This window comes from Plasmodium yoelii, assembly GCF_900002385.2.
Source record: "Plasmodium yoelii strain 17X genome assembly, chromosome: 5".
In the NCBI taxonomy this organism is placed as follows: domain Eukaryota; phylum Apicomplexa; class Aconoidasida; order Haemosporida; family Plasmodiidae; genus Plasmodium; species Plasmodium yoelii.
The window spans coordinates 877683-892614 of NC_036177.2; the positions used below are offsets into that span (position 1 = coordinate 877683).

General features: G+C 25.8%; 6 protein-coding genes across 6 annotated transcripts; 5 read left to right on the forward strand and 1 right to left on the reverse strand.

Moving 5' to 3' along the window:
* Window positions 1-416: 416 nt before the first annotated feature.
* PY17X_0520300 (uncharacterized protein) lies at window positions 417-1625 on the forward strand (the record flags this gene model as incomplete). The annotated part of the gene is made up of 1 exon (XM_723173.1): window positions 417-1625. One exon carries the CDS (start codon window positions 417-419, stop codon window positions 1623-1625), a length of 1209 nt encoding a protein of 402 aa, XP_728266.1.
* Window positions 1626-2955: 1330 nt separating this feature from the next.
* PY17X_0520400 (conserved Plasmodium protein, unknown function) lies at window positions 2956-4641 on the forward strand (the record flags this gene model as incomplete). Its single annotated transcript, XM_723172.2, has 1 exon — window positions 2956-4641. One exon carries the CDS (start codon window positions 2956-2958, stop codon window positions 4639-4641), a length of 1686 nt encoding a protein of 561 aa, XP_728265.2.
* A 1469-nt stretch (window positions 4642-6110) lies between these two features.
* Window positions 6111-8111, forward strand: PY17X_0520500 (retinitis pigmentosa GTPase regulator protein; the record flags this gene model as incomplete). The annotated part of the gene is made up of 1 exon (XM_723171.2): window positions 6111-8111. One exon carries the CDS (start codon window positions 6111-6113, stop codon window positions 8109-8111), a length of 2001 nt encoding a protein of 666 aa, XP_728264.2.
* A 1713-nt stretch (window positions 8112-9824) lies between these two features.
* On the forward strand, window positions 9825-10502 carry PY17X_0520600 (conserved Plasmodium protein, unknown function; the record flags this gene model as incomplete). Its single annotated transcript, XM_723170.1, has 1 exon — window positions 9825-10502. The coding sequence occupies one exon, from the start codon at window positions 9825-9827 to the stop codon at window positions 10500-10502; it is 678 nt and encodes a 225-aa protein (XP_728263.1).
* Window positions 10503-11983: 1481 nt separating this feature from the next.
* Window positions 11984-12918, forward strand: PY17X_0520700 (conserved protein, unknown function; the record flags this gene model as incomplete). The annotated part of the gene is made up of 3 exons (XM_022955252.1): window positions 11984-12093; window positions 12192-12399; window positions 12574-12918. The coding sequence occupies 3 exons, from the start codon at window positions 11984-11986 to the stop codon at window positions 12916-12918; spliced, it is 663 nt and encodes a 220-aa protein (XP_022811700.1).
* Window positions 12919-13177: 259 nt separating this feature from the next.
* On the reverse strand, window positions 13178-14825 carry PY17X_0520800 (uncharacterized protein; the record flags this gene model as incomplete). The annotated part of the gene is made up of 8 exons (XM_723168.2): window positions 13178-13207; window positions 13355-13422; window positions 13544-13665; window positions 13789-13886; window positions 14054-14140; window positions 14249-14313; window positions 14476-14599; window positions 14778-14825. 8 exons carry the CDS (start codon window positions 14823-14825, stop codon window positions 13178-13180), a joined length of 642 nt encoding a protein of 213 aa, XP_728261.2.
* Between the last annotated feature and the right edge of the window lie 107 nt (window positions 14826-14932).

A 14932-nucleotide genomic window follows, 5' to 3' on the forward strand; every position in this document is an offset into this window, starting at 1 on the left:
ATGAATCTATTTTTTTAAAATATTGCAATGTTAATTTTTTTTCATTTTTTCGTTTTTTTTTTTTTTTTACAATTTAATGTTATAATGAACACTCAATTAGGAAATTTAGGTCGATTAATTCTTATTATAATTTATACCATCGGAGTGAAGGAGAAAAAATTAATATATATAATTTATAACTAAAATTAATTTTTTTATATATTTTTTAATTTTCACAATTAACAAAAATTATAGTTAAAAAGAAGAAATTGTTATTTTATTTCTATATTTTTATTAAATATTTAATATAATTCAATGGTTCTGGCATTTAATTACTAATTATAATTTTTGCACACAAATAGTTATTTTACCTTTATTAGTATTACAACCACTATTGTTATTTTATTTCTATTTTTTTTTGAAAACATAAATTCACAATGAAAAATAATATTATAAAAATTAGTTTTGTTCTTTTGTTTTTAAGCTCTTATGTTAGTGAAATAAATGGAAATGTTACAAATAAAAATAAATATAGCTTAAGAAGCCATATTACTAAAAATGAAGATTTAAATAACACTTTAGATAATGGAAATGTACATGGAGAATCTGAGGATGACATATCTACGAGGGGTACGGAACAGACACTTAAAACTGGTGCAACTGGTACTCTAGATTCTAGTAGTCAACATCAGGCTGGGGACGTAGGATCCTCTGGTAAAGGCCTTTCACAAGATAGCCGTACTGAGGAGTCATGTCCTGAAGGTTGTGAAGGTTGCCCTGAAGATTGTGAAGGTTGCCCTGAATGTTGTGAAGGTTGCCCTGAATGTTGTGAAGATTGCCATGATGAAAATTGTCCAGACTGCCAAACAGAATGTACTGATGAGTGTCGAGAGGAATGTGCAAAACTTAAAGCTGCTTCTGCCCAACTCGGTGAAGAAAATATTCAAATTTGCACACACTCTCCACCTAATGGTACAAATTGCGAAGAATGTAAAAAAATAACCACTACCAGACAAACAGCAGCACCTGATGTTAGGGATGAAACAGAAACTACATTAATTCAAAATGCAATAGAAGATATAACAGATGATACGAAAACCATGCCAGATGAAAATGAACCAGTATGTGATGAACAATTGGATGAAGATGGTGATAATGAAGAAGAGGAAGAGATTGTGGATAGTGAAAATATTGAAATTATTGAAAATATCGAGGAAATTGAAAATAGTGATGATAGTGATGATATTGATGATAGCGAAGAATTAGAATTAGAGTTCGAATTAGAATTAGAAGAACCTACAGATATTGACAGAGATAGCCAAGAAGAAAATGAAAGCGAAAGCGGAGCAACCACAACAAATGAACAGGGAAATAACCATAATACAAATACGGATGAAGTGGCTAGTAATAATCAAACTAGTAATAATCAGACTAATAATAATCAAACTAGTAATAATCAAACTAATAATAACAATGTTAGTCATTTTATTATAAAAGAATATAAAGGAAACTCTGGTTCTAAAACTCAAAATGAAAATATTTTGGATAATGCTTTGAGTGGTATTGACGATAATCAGTTTTCTAGTGATATTCAAGATTTCGTACAAGATATAAATGAATTTGTCTTAATGGAAGAAGATATTTGAGAAGGAATATGCATATACATATATATAACAACATGCGATAAATGAAGAATTCTAAGATTATTTCATTTATTTTAGTAATTAAAGATAACATCTCAATTGTATTATTTTTTAAAAATTCATAATTTTAAGTTCATATTTACATATAGTATCCTTTTTTTGATGTAACAAATAAAAGCGCGCAATTTTGTGTTTGTTTTTTTTACGCTTAAATGCATGAATTGATGATTTTATTTTATATTTTTTTTGTATTGTCAATTCATTATGATTAGTGAAATAAAACTTATTATAATCATAATTTTTTTTTTTCTTTCAATTTTTAAAAAAATTATTTTATCATTTTACTCTAGCTTAATGGGAGCATATTAAATAAGTAAATAAAAATATGTTTATACCCTAAATTAAATATAAGGTTTGAAATAAAATGCAATATTAAATTGTTCTTATATATGTGTGTGTCTTTATATATATATCTTTTACTATGTTCCCATATTATGGAACAACGCTATAGTTGTTAGATCAGAACAAAAAAGAACACAACTAAAACTGCAACCTGTATTATAGTTATTTTATTTTCTAAATTTATCAAAAAAAAAAGAACAAGATAAAAAAGAATGAGTATTTATTTTATGCATTACCCTTCTATAGTTCTTCATTGCTGATAGAGCAAATACGTGTACATTTGCCATATACTTGTGAAGTGTCCATATGACAATTACAAAATTGGTATAATTTATATTTCCTCTTTTTGTTATTAATATTATTATTGTTATTGACACAATATAATTTTATTTATTGTTTTCCTTAGTGTGTGCAACTAACAGATTTTTTGGTTGTATAGAAATACATATGTATGTATTTATTTTAAAAACATTTAAAACTATTTTATTTTATTTTGTATTTATTTAGAAAACTGTATATAAGTTGGAGATATGCTAGTTTGTAATATTTTTAATTATTTTATTTATTTTATATTATTTATTTGGATAATAATAATAATAATAAAAATCTTCAACAAAAAATAATTAATAAAAATTTTTTAAATATTTTACACCATAAGTGTGCGCATTGTCTTTCTCAAATACAAATTAACCTGACGAAAAAAATTTATTATTTTAAAAAGTAGTCTTCAATGTTGCACAACATTTTTTAAATTGTATTATATCAATATTATTAAATACCTTTTAATTATTTTTATTTTTTAGTAGTCTGTTTAATAAAATAAATAATAATAATTTTAGAACATCTCAAAATAACAAAATTTTAACTATAAAGTTTTTATTTGATTAGTCTTTTATTCCTTATTTTTTATTTTTTGTTTTAAAAATAAAAAATGGGTAAAAAAATTAATATTGCAATTTATTTGGTTCTATTAAATTTGTTTGTTTATGGAATTAAATATGGAGAAAGTGGTATTCCAGTGAAAAAATCTGTTAACTTGAGAAATAGTTACGAAAACAAAAATAACTCACAAACAGACATAAATGCTATAGATAAAAAAAACTTCCAAGATGATCAAAAAACCTTTGCAATAGAAGGTAACGATGAAAATCAACCAGAGAGTAAAGAAGAAAATATAAACGGAAAAAACAAGGAAAAACAATCGTCTGATTCCGTCAAAGTATCTGACAAAGGTTTCAATTCTGATACTTTAAAAAAATCCGATGGTACCTCAGATAAAGGCGATGTCACTGATAAAAAAGAGAAACAACCAGATACCTCGTTAGATAAAAAGGAAGACACCCTTTCCAAAGTTGATGAAAATATTCCATCTGAACAAGGTGTACAAAAAACTCCCCTTAACCCAAATAATCAAACGCAGACTGTAAGGAATTCAGAAGGCGATAGCCCTACTGCTATGAAGAAAACAGTTCAAGAATTTTCTGAAGGTTCTTTAGGTGATAAGAAATCACAAACTGGTGATGTAAATCATGTTGTTCAAAATTATAATAAACAAAATGGTCAAATTCTATCCCATACGCCCCCGAAAGGTAAAGATGTAACGCCACCAGGTAAAACTAATGGTAAATATGCTAATGATTCATCAATTTTAGGTAATACACCATTAGATGGTAAGCAACCTAATAATGAAGGAAGTATTGATAATAAAGATAATGCACCTACTAACCCTAAAAATGAAGATACTTCTGCAAATAATACTAACAAGGAAAATGCCACTGATAAAAATAGTGACAAAATTTATGGTTCTTCAACTGAAGATGCTATTGATAACACAAAAGGTCAAACCAAAGAATTTCAAAGTGGTATCGGTGAAAATAGTAATACTCTTGCTGGTGATATTAAAACAACAGAACCTAGTGAAGATGGCAAGCAAAAAGAAGAGCCTAATTCAATTGTTAAGGTTCCACCTGTTGCTCCTAGTAATGTTCCTGAGCAAAAGAAAGCCGATCCTGACACTTTGAAGTTGCCCCCTGCTAACTCCAATAATGCAAACAACAATAATTTGAATGATACTGAATCTAATGGTAAAATTAGTAATGATGCTACTCCTAAAGAAGATGTAAATAATAATCAAACTATTTTAGAAGAAACGGAAAATAATCCTAAAGTTAAAACTAACACCAAAGATAATGCAGTAAATAAGAATGTTGAAATGAGATATGATAACGAAGAAGAAAATAAAAACGCCATAAATGAATCGGTGAATATTATGGAATTATATACAAAAGACCAAAACAATGCCCAAGAAAAAGTAAAATTTGACAATGCTAGAGATATTCCACAAAATAATAAAAGAAAAAAAAAAGAAAAAAAAAAGGTGCCAAAGGAATCGGGAAAAGGAAAACCAAAAAAGAAAGAAAATAAAAATGAGCTTATTACCATTTATTATAAATCTAAAAAAATAATTTCTGAATATTATGAAAATATGAAAAATATCAAGAATCAAATCGAAGATTATGTAAAATCGATGGTGGATTTAATAGACACTAATTATGAAGTTTCAAAAACTTTATCCAATTTTTCAGAAAATGTAAGTAACTTTATACGTAACATATAAAGAAGTATTAAATAATATTAACGTAAATTATAATTTTTTTATTTTTAAAATGATAATATTTTGCTTTAGTATGTGATAATTTGTGAACAGATTTTAGCAAATAGTAATATGCTAATATATATTTTTGCATGTTATATGTATGCATGTATATACAATACATACAAATTTTTTGAAAATAAACAAGCCAAAAAATATGTGTTATTTATTGTATTTTGTTAAGGAATCAAATGAAGATTTACAAAATTCTCCAAAGTGGAAGTATATTATTATGCATATTGTATTGTATTTTCTTGTTCCTTTTTTTTTAAATATATGTTTATATTTACATTTAAAGATTAGTTTTTTTTTTTTTAATCGATATAAAGAAACTTTAATGAGCTTTGTTATTTTTTTTTATAATAAAATATTTTTATACATATTTGAATATTATAGTTGTATTTTTGTTCCCTCTCATAATAAACTTTCGGCTAAAATATTATATTTTATAAATATACTATATAATAAATCAAGAACATATAGCATACATATATGTAATATAATTATACATGTGTGTAATTAACTTAGCTAGTTTTTAAGGACTAATATATACATAAACTTTCATAATAGTTCAAAGAACAATGTGTATTTCCGTATTACAATTCCCATTGTGCATTTTTTTTAGATCAAATTAATTAAGAAAATTATAAAAATATAAGATTTTCCAATTTTAATTTGGTTTTACTTTTTTCGGAACAAATTAGAGAATAATTTTATATTGCAATATATTTTTTTAAAGTTATATTTTGTTTTATTTAAAAAAATTTGTTTTTTTTAATTGTCTGTCCATTAATGTTCATTCCCTTTTACTGGTAGCAAATATATTTTATGTATATATATATTTTTGTTTATTTTCTGCGTGTTTTGGTTTTCATTAGAATAAAACATATATTTTTAATATTCTCATAGTTTTATTATAAAAGATTATTTTAATTCATCATAAGATCAATGAAATTTAATATAATAATAAAATAATAATTATTTTATAATAAATGTGAAAACATAAGACATTCACCGATACTAACGAGGTAAAAAAAAATAAAATACACACAATATTGATATTACTTATAACCAATTTTATGAAAAATAAAAAATAAGAATATATAAAATAAGTAAAATAAAAAGTAATAATATAAAATTATTCCATAAAAAATAATATTTACATTTATTTTATTATTATTAAAAGTATATTCTCCATATTACTAACTTTTTAATTTGGGGTTATCCGCATATATGCATGTGTGTGTGTACAAAATCATATTTGTTGTGTTTTTTCTTGTTTGAAATTTATATGATTAAATATGTTAGTACAATCATAAAAATCGTAAAAATAAATGTATAATGTGCTATGCATACCCATTTTGGCGAAATACTTACTATATATACATACATGCATACAAATTTTTGTTATTTATTGTTAAATATCTAAAAAAATGAAAAAAACAATCAACGTAGCCATCTTTCTAGCCCTTATTAGTCTTCATATAGAAAATAACTTAGTATCCACTGAAGTTACAAATAAACGGGGGAATTTGCGAAATGGCTCTAATTTTATGGATTTATTTTCATTAAATAAAAATGATGATTTAGAAAATGAAGACAATGAAAATAAACAAATTCAAGGAAATTCTGATGATCTCCAAAAGCCTGAATCAGATGACAATCCTTCTGGAGATGATTCATTAAAGGGAGATACAGGTGGCACAGGTCAAGAACCTGGAAAACAAACTACATCTGGTGATAGCTCATTATTGCCCTCTGTTCCAGGGAAACCTACGGTAGAACAAAGTGAAGATAGCAAATTAAAAGAAAAAAAGGGGAAAAAAGGAGAAGGGAATCCTGGAGATGGGGATTCTGTAAGTGGAGACGAAGAAGAAGACGAAGACGAAGATGACGACGACGACGACGATGACGATGACGAAGAAGAAGAAGAAGATGGAACAACAGAAGAAGAAGGTTCTGCAGATAAAACAAAAGGAAAAGACAAAGCACAACAAAATGGAGAAGAAGGGGAAACTGGAAAGCAAGGGAAAACTGGAAAGCAAGGGGAAGATGGATCATTGTCAGTAGAAGACGGAGGGTCAGTACAAGGGCCAAAAGCACCAGAAGTACCAAAAGCACCAGAAGTACCAGAAGCACCAAAAGTAGGACCACAAGCAGCATCAAAATCACCAGCAGGGACAGAAGTAGGATCAAAAGAAGAATTGGGAACAGGATTAGGAACCGGGACAAAAGTAGAAACAGGAACAGGTGAAGAAGAAAAAAAGGCAGGACAAGTATCAAAAGTAGGAACAGACACAGATCAAGGAGCAGGAACAGAAGAAGTAACAGAACCAGGAACAGAAGATAATGCAGGAAAAGAAAAAAAAGTACAAGGAGAAGGATTGGGAGGAGGAGGGACACCAGGATCTGAATCAGACCCCAAAACTAAAGGGGATGTAGAAGGTCAAAAAGATGATAAATCAAAAGAAGAAAAAAGAACTGATGAAGCACCTGCTAATCCGCCGAAGAAAGAAGGCGACGGATCAGATCCATCAAAATTACCACAAAAAGTGAAAGAAGAACCACCAAATAAAGACAGTGAAGATGAAAGAGAAACACAACATACGAAACAGGATTCTCCAGGTCAACTTCCAGCCCAACCTCCAGTAGATAAACAGCCTCCAACAAATCAACAACCTTCAGTAAATCAACCATCGCCAGTAGAGCAACATCAATCAACTGAAAATCCTACTAGTTTATCAAATACAAACGTTCCACGTACGGGGGAAGGAAATAGTATTCAACAAGAAAATAGATCTCCAAATGTTGCAGATAGACCACCTACAAAAACATCTGGTGTAGAAAATCGGCCAATGATAATAGAACTAGAAGTATCATCTGATGCTAGTAATTTTATTCTTGATAATGATGAAACAGAAGAGGAACATGACGAAGAACCTGAAGAAGAAGAAGCTGAAGAAGAAACAGATGAAAATTTACAGGATATATTAGAAGATATAGAAGAAGGTGAGGATGAAGAAGATATGGAAGATGATGATGAAAATGAAACATTAGAAGAAGAATCCAATGAAGTAACAAGGGAAACATCATCTGGGGGAGATGAAAGACCAAACGTAACAGACGAAGCATCCCCTACAGAGGGAGAAACAACTGCACAAGAAAACAATTCAGACAATTCAAGAACTAATGAAAATAGTACAACTGAATCAACAAATGCTGAACAAAAAAATAAAAAACCACCAAAACCCCAAAATGAGGTCATTGTTAATATATCGGCTTCTAGTGATTATAAAGAAGAGATTAAACAAAAAAAGGATGCTGATCAATTTGTGAAAGATGCTTTTAGTTTTCTTAACGAGAAAGATGATGAAAATGGAAATATCGATGTTAGTGATTTATCAAAGGATATGCTTCAATTTGTTTTGAGCTAATAAGGAAAAAAGTACAAATTCAGAAATTTATAAATAAGGTTTATTAGTATGTGCCTATATATATTTGTATTGATCACTTTACGAAGTGATCATTAAAAAAATCTTAAAAATATCTGTTGATATAGTTATATTTTATATTTAAGGCATACAATACAACCAATCTCACTTTAAAAGGCATATTTTTTTATAAATTTATTTATCAAAATGACTAAGCATTTATATATATATGCGTATTTTTGATAAAATATATCGTAATTATTCAAAAATCCTTGTCGTAAATACACTTCAAAGTAAAAAAATATAACCATTTTATTTGGTTGTAATATATGCATGTGTGTGTATGTATAAACAATACATTTATTGTTTTATAATATTTTTTTAAATAACTTTTAAATATAACTTAAGATATAATTTTTTTTAACAATTTTTAAACTAATGTTTTAATGGTTTTATTTTCGAATTGATATAATATGTTAGAGCACTATGATTTGGATATTTTAATTGTGCAAATAAACAAGCTAAACTATATAAATATATAATATATATGTGGTTATATTCATTTCTTGAAAATATATCAATACTCATTTATTTTTATAAAAAGAATAAAGCCATAATTTTGTGATTTTGTGCAATATATACTACTAAAGAACAATAATTGAAAAAAAAAAAGTTATAATTCAAAAATGTATACTGGAATATAAAAAAGTAGAATAAATCTGTATGTACTGAATTCAAATTCGAACGATTGGTCTACACCGTTCAATCGACAGAGTCTATATGAAGAATATTTTTTGAGCATGTAAATATAAACAAATTGGAGAAAATGCGGGATTCTAATTTTTATTATGTATCATTTTTTTTAAATGCTGCATATTTATATATTTTATTTGATAAAATATTCTTGTAGTTATCACCCCCAAAAAATTATAGGAAAGATAAATAGGGGGTGTATAAAATAATTATTTAATCTTCTCTCCAGTTTATTTAAATTTATCGATTACATGCCTCCGTAATAAGTTAATGTGGATAATTCTATTTTATTTGCAATTTTATAATTGTTTTATATATATATGTGCTTGGGTCTTTTAAAGATTTATGGAATAAACAAATAACATGCATTATCGAAATTAAAGTAGAAAGAACAAAAAATCGACCTTAGCTGATTGGATACTGTATAGTTGCATGCTTAATACAGTTCATTTTTCGATTTATTAATATGTTGTGTGTATAAATGTGCAGTGGTGAAAAAAAAATGATCATAATTTTCAATTAATTATTTTTTTCTTATATTTGCGATCGAATTATTAGTACTTTTTCATTGGAAAATATATAATATGTTAAGAAAATTGATAAGAAAACATTATAATGCATGTTACATAAATGTGTGAAAAATATACAATATAGAAAAAAAATAAATGGTTTTGTTTATTTGCTCTCTTAGCCCTTTGAAATATTTTTTGTAAAAACTTTTAGTACAAATTGATACAACTATTGCATTACTTTTTTGTAATTAATCATCTTAAACAAATAAATATAAATAAAAGTTAAATGAACCAATATATGATATATTTGAGTAATGTAAATTACTAAACAAATTATATGCTACTAACTTTTCCCTTTTAGGTTGTAATTATTATTATATTTTTAATAGACGCAAAAAACACACACAAATAAATATATGTATATATATGTGCTCCCCAAATAATACTAAAAATGAATATCCTATACATTAGTTTTTTTTTCCTTGGAATTTTTCATTTTTGTAAAACTGCTAGTATAAATGAAGCCAGTAACACATCAGTAAGCGAAAAACAAAATATAGATAATTCTGAACACGCAGAACAAAAAACTAGTATTGTTCATTCTGAAAATGAAGGAAATATAGATTCTTCTAATGATGCAAAGGATAAAAGCCCTTTACCTAAAAATCCCCCCAATACCACACAACCAAAAATAGATAAAAAAGGTGATAATAATAATTGTGAGAAATCACAAGATAAAGCAAATACAACTAATCCAAAGGAAGATACAAAACCACATCCTAATCAGCCTGAACGTAAAAAGGTCATTCTAGTTAGACCATTTCCTCGAAAGGATGATCATGAATCAACAAACCAAAAAGAGCAAGCTGAGACAAGTGCCGCGAAAGAACAAAGTGAAAGTAAGGCTTCAAATAGTGAACATTTCAAAAAGGGGGGGGGATCTAAATCATCAAAGCACAAACGAAAACATCATGGAAAAGGGTATAGATACAACACGGTGAGGGGAATTAATAAAAGTGATATTGATCAAGCTAGTTTGGAAACCATTAAGGAGAGACCTGAAGATAATGAAAAGAAGAATCCACCTACAGACGATAAAACTTTAGATTTGTCAAAAAAAAAAACATAGGAAAATGTAAAAGGAAATGACAAAGTACCACATTCTGAGAATGTTGATGGATCATCCAAAGTTAAACCTACGAATTTGAAACGATATAATATATTATTAACATAGAATAATATAATTGATTATAAAAAAACAAATGGAATTACTTCCATAAACAATAAACCACAAAACAAATGATAATAAATCTGTGGAAATGGTAAAAGTAACAAGAGACAATGAAAAAAATGATACAATTTTATAAAAAGTTACATTAAAAAAAATGTATATATAATTTATTCAATAATTTACATAGCTATAATAAAGTAGTGAATATATACACGTTATATGTATTGGCACCCTTTCATGCTCATTTTTTATACAAAAAATATACATATATGTATTTTTTTCAAAAATATAATTTTATTTGATAAACATGCATTTTTTTATATTTATTAAACTTGATTCGAAATTTGTATATATAAGCGTAGTTGTAGCTGTTGGTATTTAGTCAACAAATATTGTCAAATCATTTGAATACTGTGGAACCCTGGAACTATAATTATACAAAATATAAAATTGTAGATTCTATATTAAACTAATTTATCCAATTTTGTATTGAGTATATATTTAATCGTAACAACCCATATTTGCTCTTTATTCAACTCTTTTTATCAACTATTTTTAAATTATTATCTTTCACACACGCCCTTAAATATTATTTTTAATATTTGTGCTTTTGCTATTTACACTATTATCCAAATGTGGGAACTTCTAAATAGCCCAAAAAATAAAATACCATTTTTTTCTCATTTTTAACCTTTATTTTAAGAATTAAAAAAATGTATAGTTGTATGATAATTATGTTTATTTATTAAATTTTAAATATTTGGGTTTATATTACTAAGAATATTAAAATGATATAAAATTGCCTTTTACGAAAACGGTTTTATTTCCCACAAAATATTATACATGTAGCATATTAATTTTTTTTTAACATGACTAATAGTTATATTCCCTACCCCTTAATATTTTTTTTGAAAGAGAATGTTGACCAATATATTTTACTTTGTATTTACTATAGAATAATTCATTTATTTATTTTTTAATAAAAGGATGTAATTATAGTTTTAGGATTTTAGTTCACAAATGAGTTCATTTTTTTTTACACTAATATAAGAGAACAAAAAAATATAGCTATGCCGTGATTTGTGATAATAGTTTACATTACATCATTTTATAAGTGTAAAAATATATATTGTTCCACTTTTTACCATATATATATATTTGTTTGTTTTATTTTAGCATATATTTGTTGATGAAGCGTATTAAAAATGAAAGAGAAAAAATTAAATTATGGAAAAAATTAATTTTCGAAAAAAAAACTTATAATTTTACAGCTGTAAAAAAATAAGAATAATTTTTAATACAAAAGATAATGATAATATAATATATAGAGAGAGAAAAATACACATTTAACGGAATAAATTTATTGTATATATTTAATAATGCTATCACGAGTATATTTATGGGGTAAAAATTCTTGTCCGTTGTCTTTTGTGCCAATGAGAGCACCTGCAAAAAAAAAAAATGTTCAAGATAAAAAAAAAAAAGAAAGGTAAGCTGCTCCATTTAAAAGATAAAAACAATATGTCAAAGTATAGCTATGTAAAAAATAAAATTATTATATATGTTATATTTTTTGATGTTTTAAAGCTTGGAAGCAAAAAGGGATTTATCAGAAACGAGATACTTGCCATATATACCACCAGCTTATGTAATTGACACAGCATCGTTTTTCAAAGATAAGATTAAATTAGACAGTTTATTGTCCTTAATTTTTAGTCCACAAAATGCAAACGATACATATGAAGATCGAGTAGAATATCAAAAGAAATTTGAATTGTACCAACTTTTGAAGGAGGTATAAAATCGATAAAATTATATCCATATATATGTGTGTATAATTTAATTCCAATAACTGGAAACACGTATACATAGTCACACATTTTGTGTATTATTCATATATAATGAAGAAAAATATTTATATATGGATATTTATTAATTTTTTTTTCGTTACTTTTTAAAACTATTTTAGAAGGAAGAGCAAAGATACGCAAGGCACATTGAAAAAATGAGGGAAAATGTTTTTAGGGCCATTCAAGAATTGCCCGAAGAATTATATGATGAAAGTATTAAAGGAGGTGAATTATTTGACAATAAAGAAATTCAATTTGGTTTGAAATATGAAAATAGTTTATTAAATAATTTAAGTAATTATAAAAAAAAATTATTGCATGTGTATAAAATTTTACTGCATTTACGATATCCATTTTATTTAATAAAAGAAAAAAATCCCATGTTATTTTATATAAGTGAAAGTAAAGCCATAAGCAGACAAAAACAAATCAATGCTCAAAGGAAAAAGTTAAAAAAAAAATAATTTCTCATATTTTTTTTTGTGTGAATATATACAACTGATTTGTGTTTAATTATAATGAACAAGAGCAAATGATAATTTAGCAAATATGTATGAAATAGTATAAATTGAGAATGTAGATATGTGTGGGTGAAAAATACTGAATATATATAACCATGGAGGTAAACCCACACATATATAAACGGATATCCAAATTAATAAAGTAATAATAACTAAATTAAAATGGAATAACTGGAGGAGAAGAGGAAATCCTTAAACCCGATTAATCTTCTTCATCACTTTCGTTGTATTCCTTAAAAAAAATGAAAAATATTATTTATATTTTATGAAGAATAACATTTGAAAAAACAACGATTTTTTTTTAAACATTATTATATCAAGTGTGATTTTGTTTAAGTTAGTTTTATTTCAATTCATTTATATATATTTTTTTTTTTACCGTATTTCTAATAAGATTTTTTTTAAATAAAAACACTTCCAGATCCTTTGTTTTAAATTCATCTTTATCTGTTAATTGAAAATAAATTTATAAAAATATGTAGAAATGTGTGCGTAGTTATAAGGTATTGATTATGCATATGCACATAAATATTTTATTTTTATGTTTCTTTCATTTTTTTTGGAATACTCCCAAAATCTTCAAATCCAATACAAGTCTTAATGAGGACCCCATCGATAAAAAGGCATAAACTCGGCAAAACCTTTATATTTAATTTGTTCATAAAAAACAGGCAATTTTTAGCCTCTACTCTGAAATTGGACAAAACAAAGGGAAGATAAAAAATTTGACAAAGAATGTAAATTTAAAGAAATAAAATATTTATATTAATAAAAAAATTATTATTTATTGATTTTTATTATTTCTATATTTACTTAATAAATTTTGTCGCTAAATGAATATTTGCTAATTTAATTAAATGGGTATGTAAAATATGGCATCGTTTAAAGTTGTTATCATAAAAATGGCAAACCTATTTAACAAATTAGATTAGTAAAGATGGGAAAGGTATATTAAATGTGTGGCAAAATATTACATGAATATACTTGTATAGAGAGTAATAAAGATGAATGTAGAGAAATATAGAGAAATAAAGAGGAATGTAGAGAGAATAACATGTCGGTAAACATAGATACTTACTACGCAAGCATTTTTAACAACTGTGGGTATGAAATCCTTTTCAATTACATCTATATAAACACCATCTTTTTTTAGCTCTTGCTTTTTCTATTTGTAAAGGAAAATGAGAATAATGTGAAAATTGAAATGTGTACATATTTTGCATAACTTTTATATAACTTTTTATGACTTTTTTCCTTTTTTTTCATTTTTTACTTTAAGCTGCATTAATCTTTTTTCTCTCCATTTTCGTATCTCCTCTTCATCACTATTTTCGTCTACTGTAAAATTTTATATTATAATTCATTTTTTTGTTTCTACATTTGTATGGAATTTATATAAATGTTGATATGCTTTTAGAAAGCACATTTAAAACACTCATAAGTACTATTACTTATACATGTCATTTATTTTGCTACATTTTTTAGTTTTATTTGTCATACTTTCATTGGAATTTGGGGCATTGATATTTTGATCCAATTGATTTTTCGATAATATATCCTTTGGATATTTATTTTGCTCCTTCACCAATTTGCATTCTTTGGTTATGTCCTCTTTGGCTTGTTCCTGGAGTTTTTGAAATAAATAAAATAAAATTCAGAAAAAAATTACAATTATTTATTTAGCTTAGCTGTTTTTACAGTGCATAGTTAACAGACATTCATATGTGTACATATTAAAGTCTGTATTTATTTATTCGATAATTTTTATGTAGGTAGTTGATAATTCATATGTTATGTATTACTAAGGTTAGAGATGTGCAAATATCAGTTAGTTTATTTTTGGGATTCATCTTATAGATCTATATATATAATATTTACTTTGTTTAATAAAAGTACTATAATATTTTTCTATAATTATATATGCTTTTTTTCTTATTGTTAATGTAAAAAATAAAAT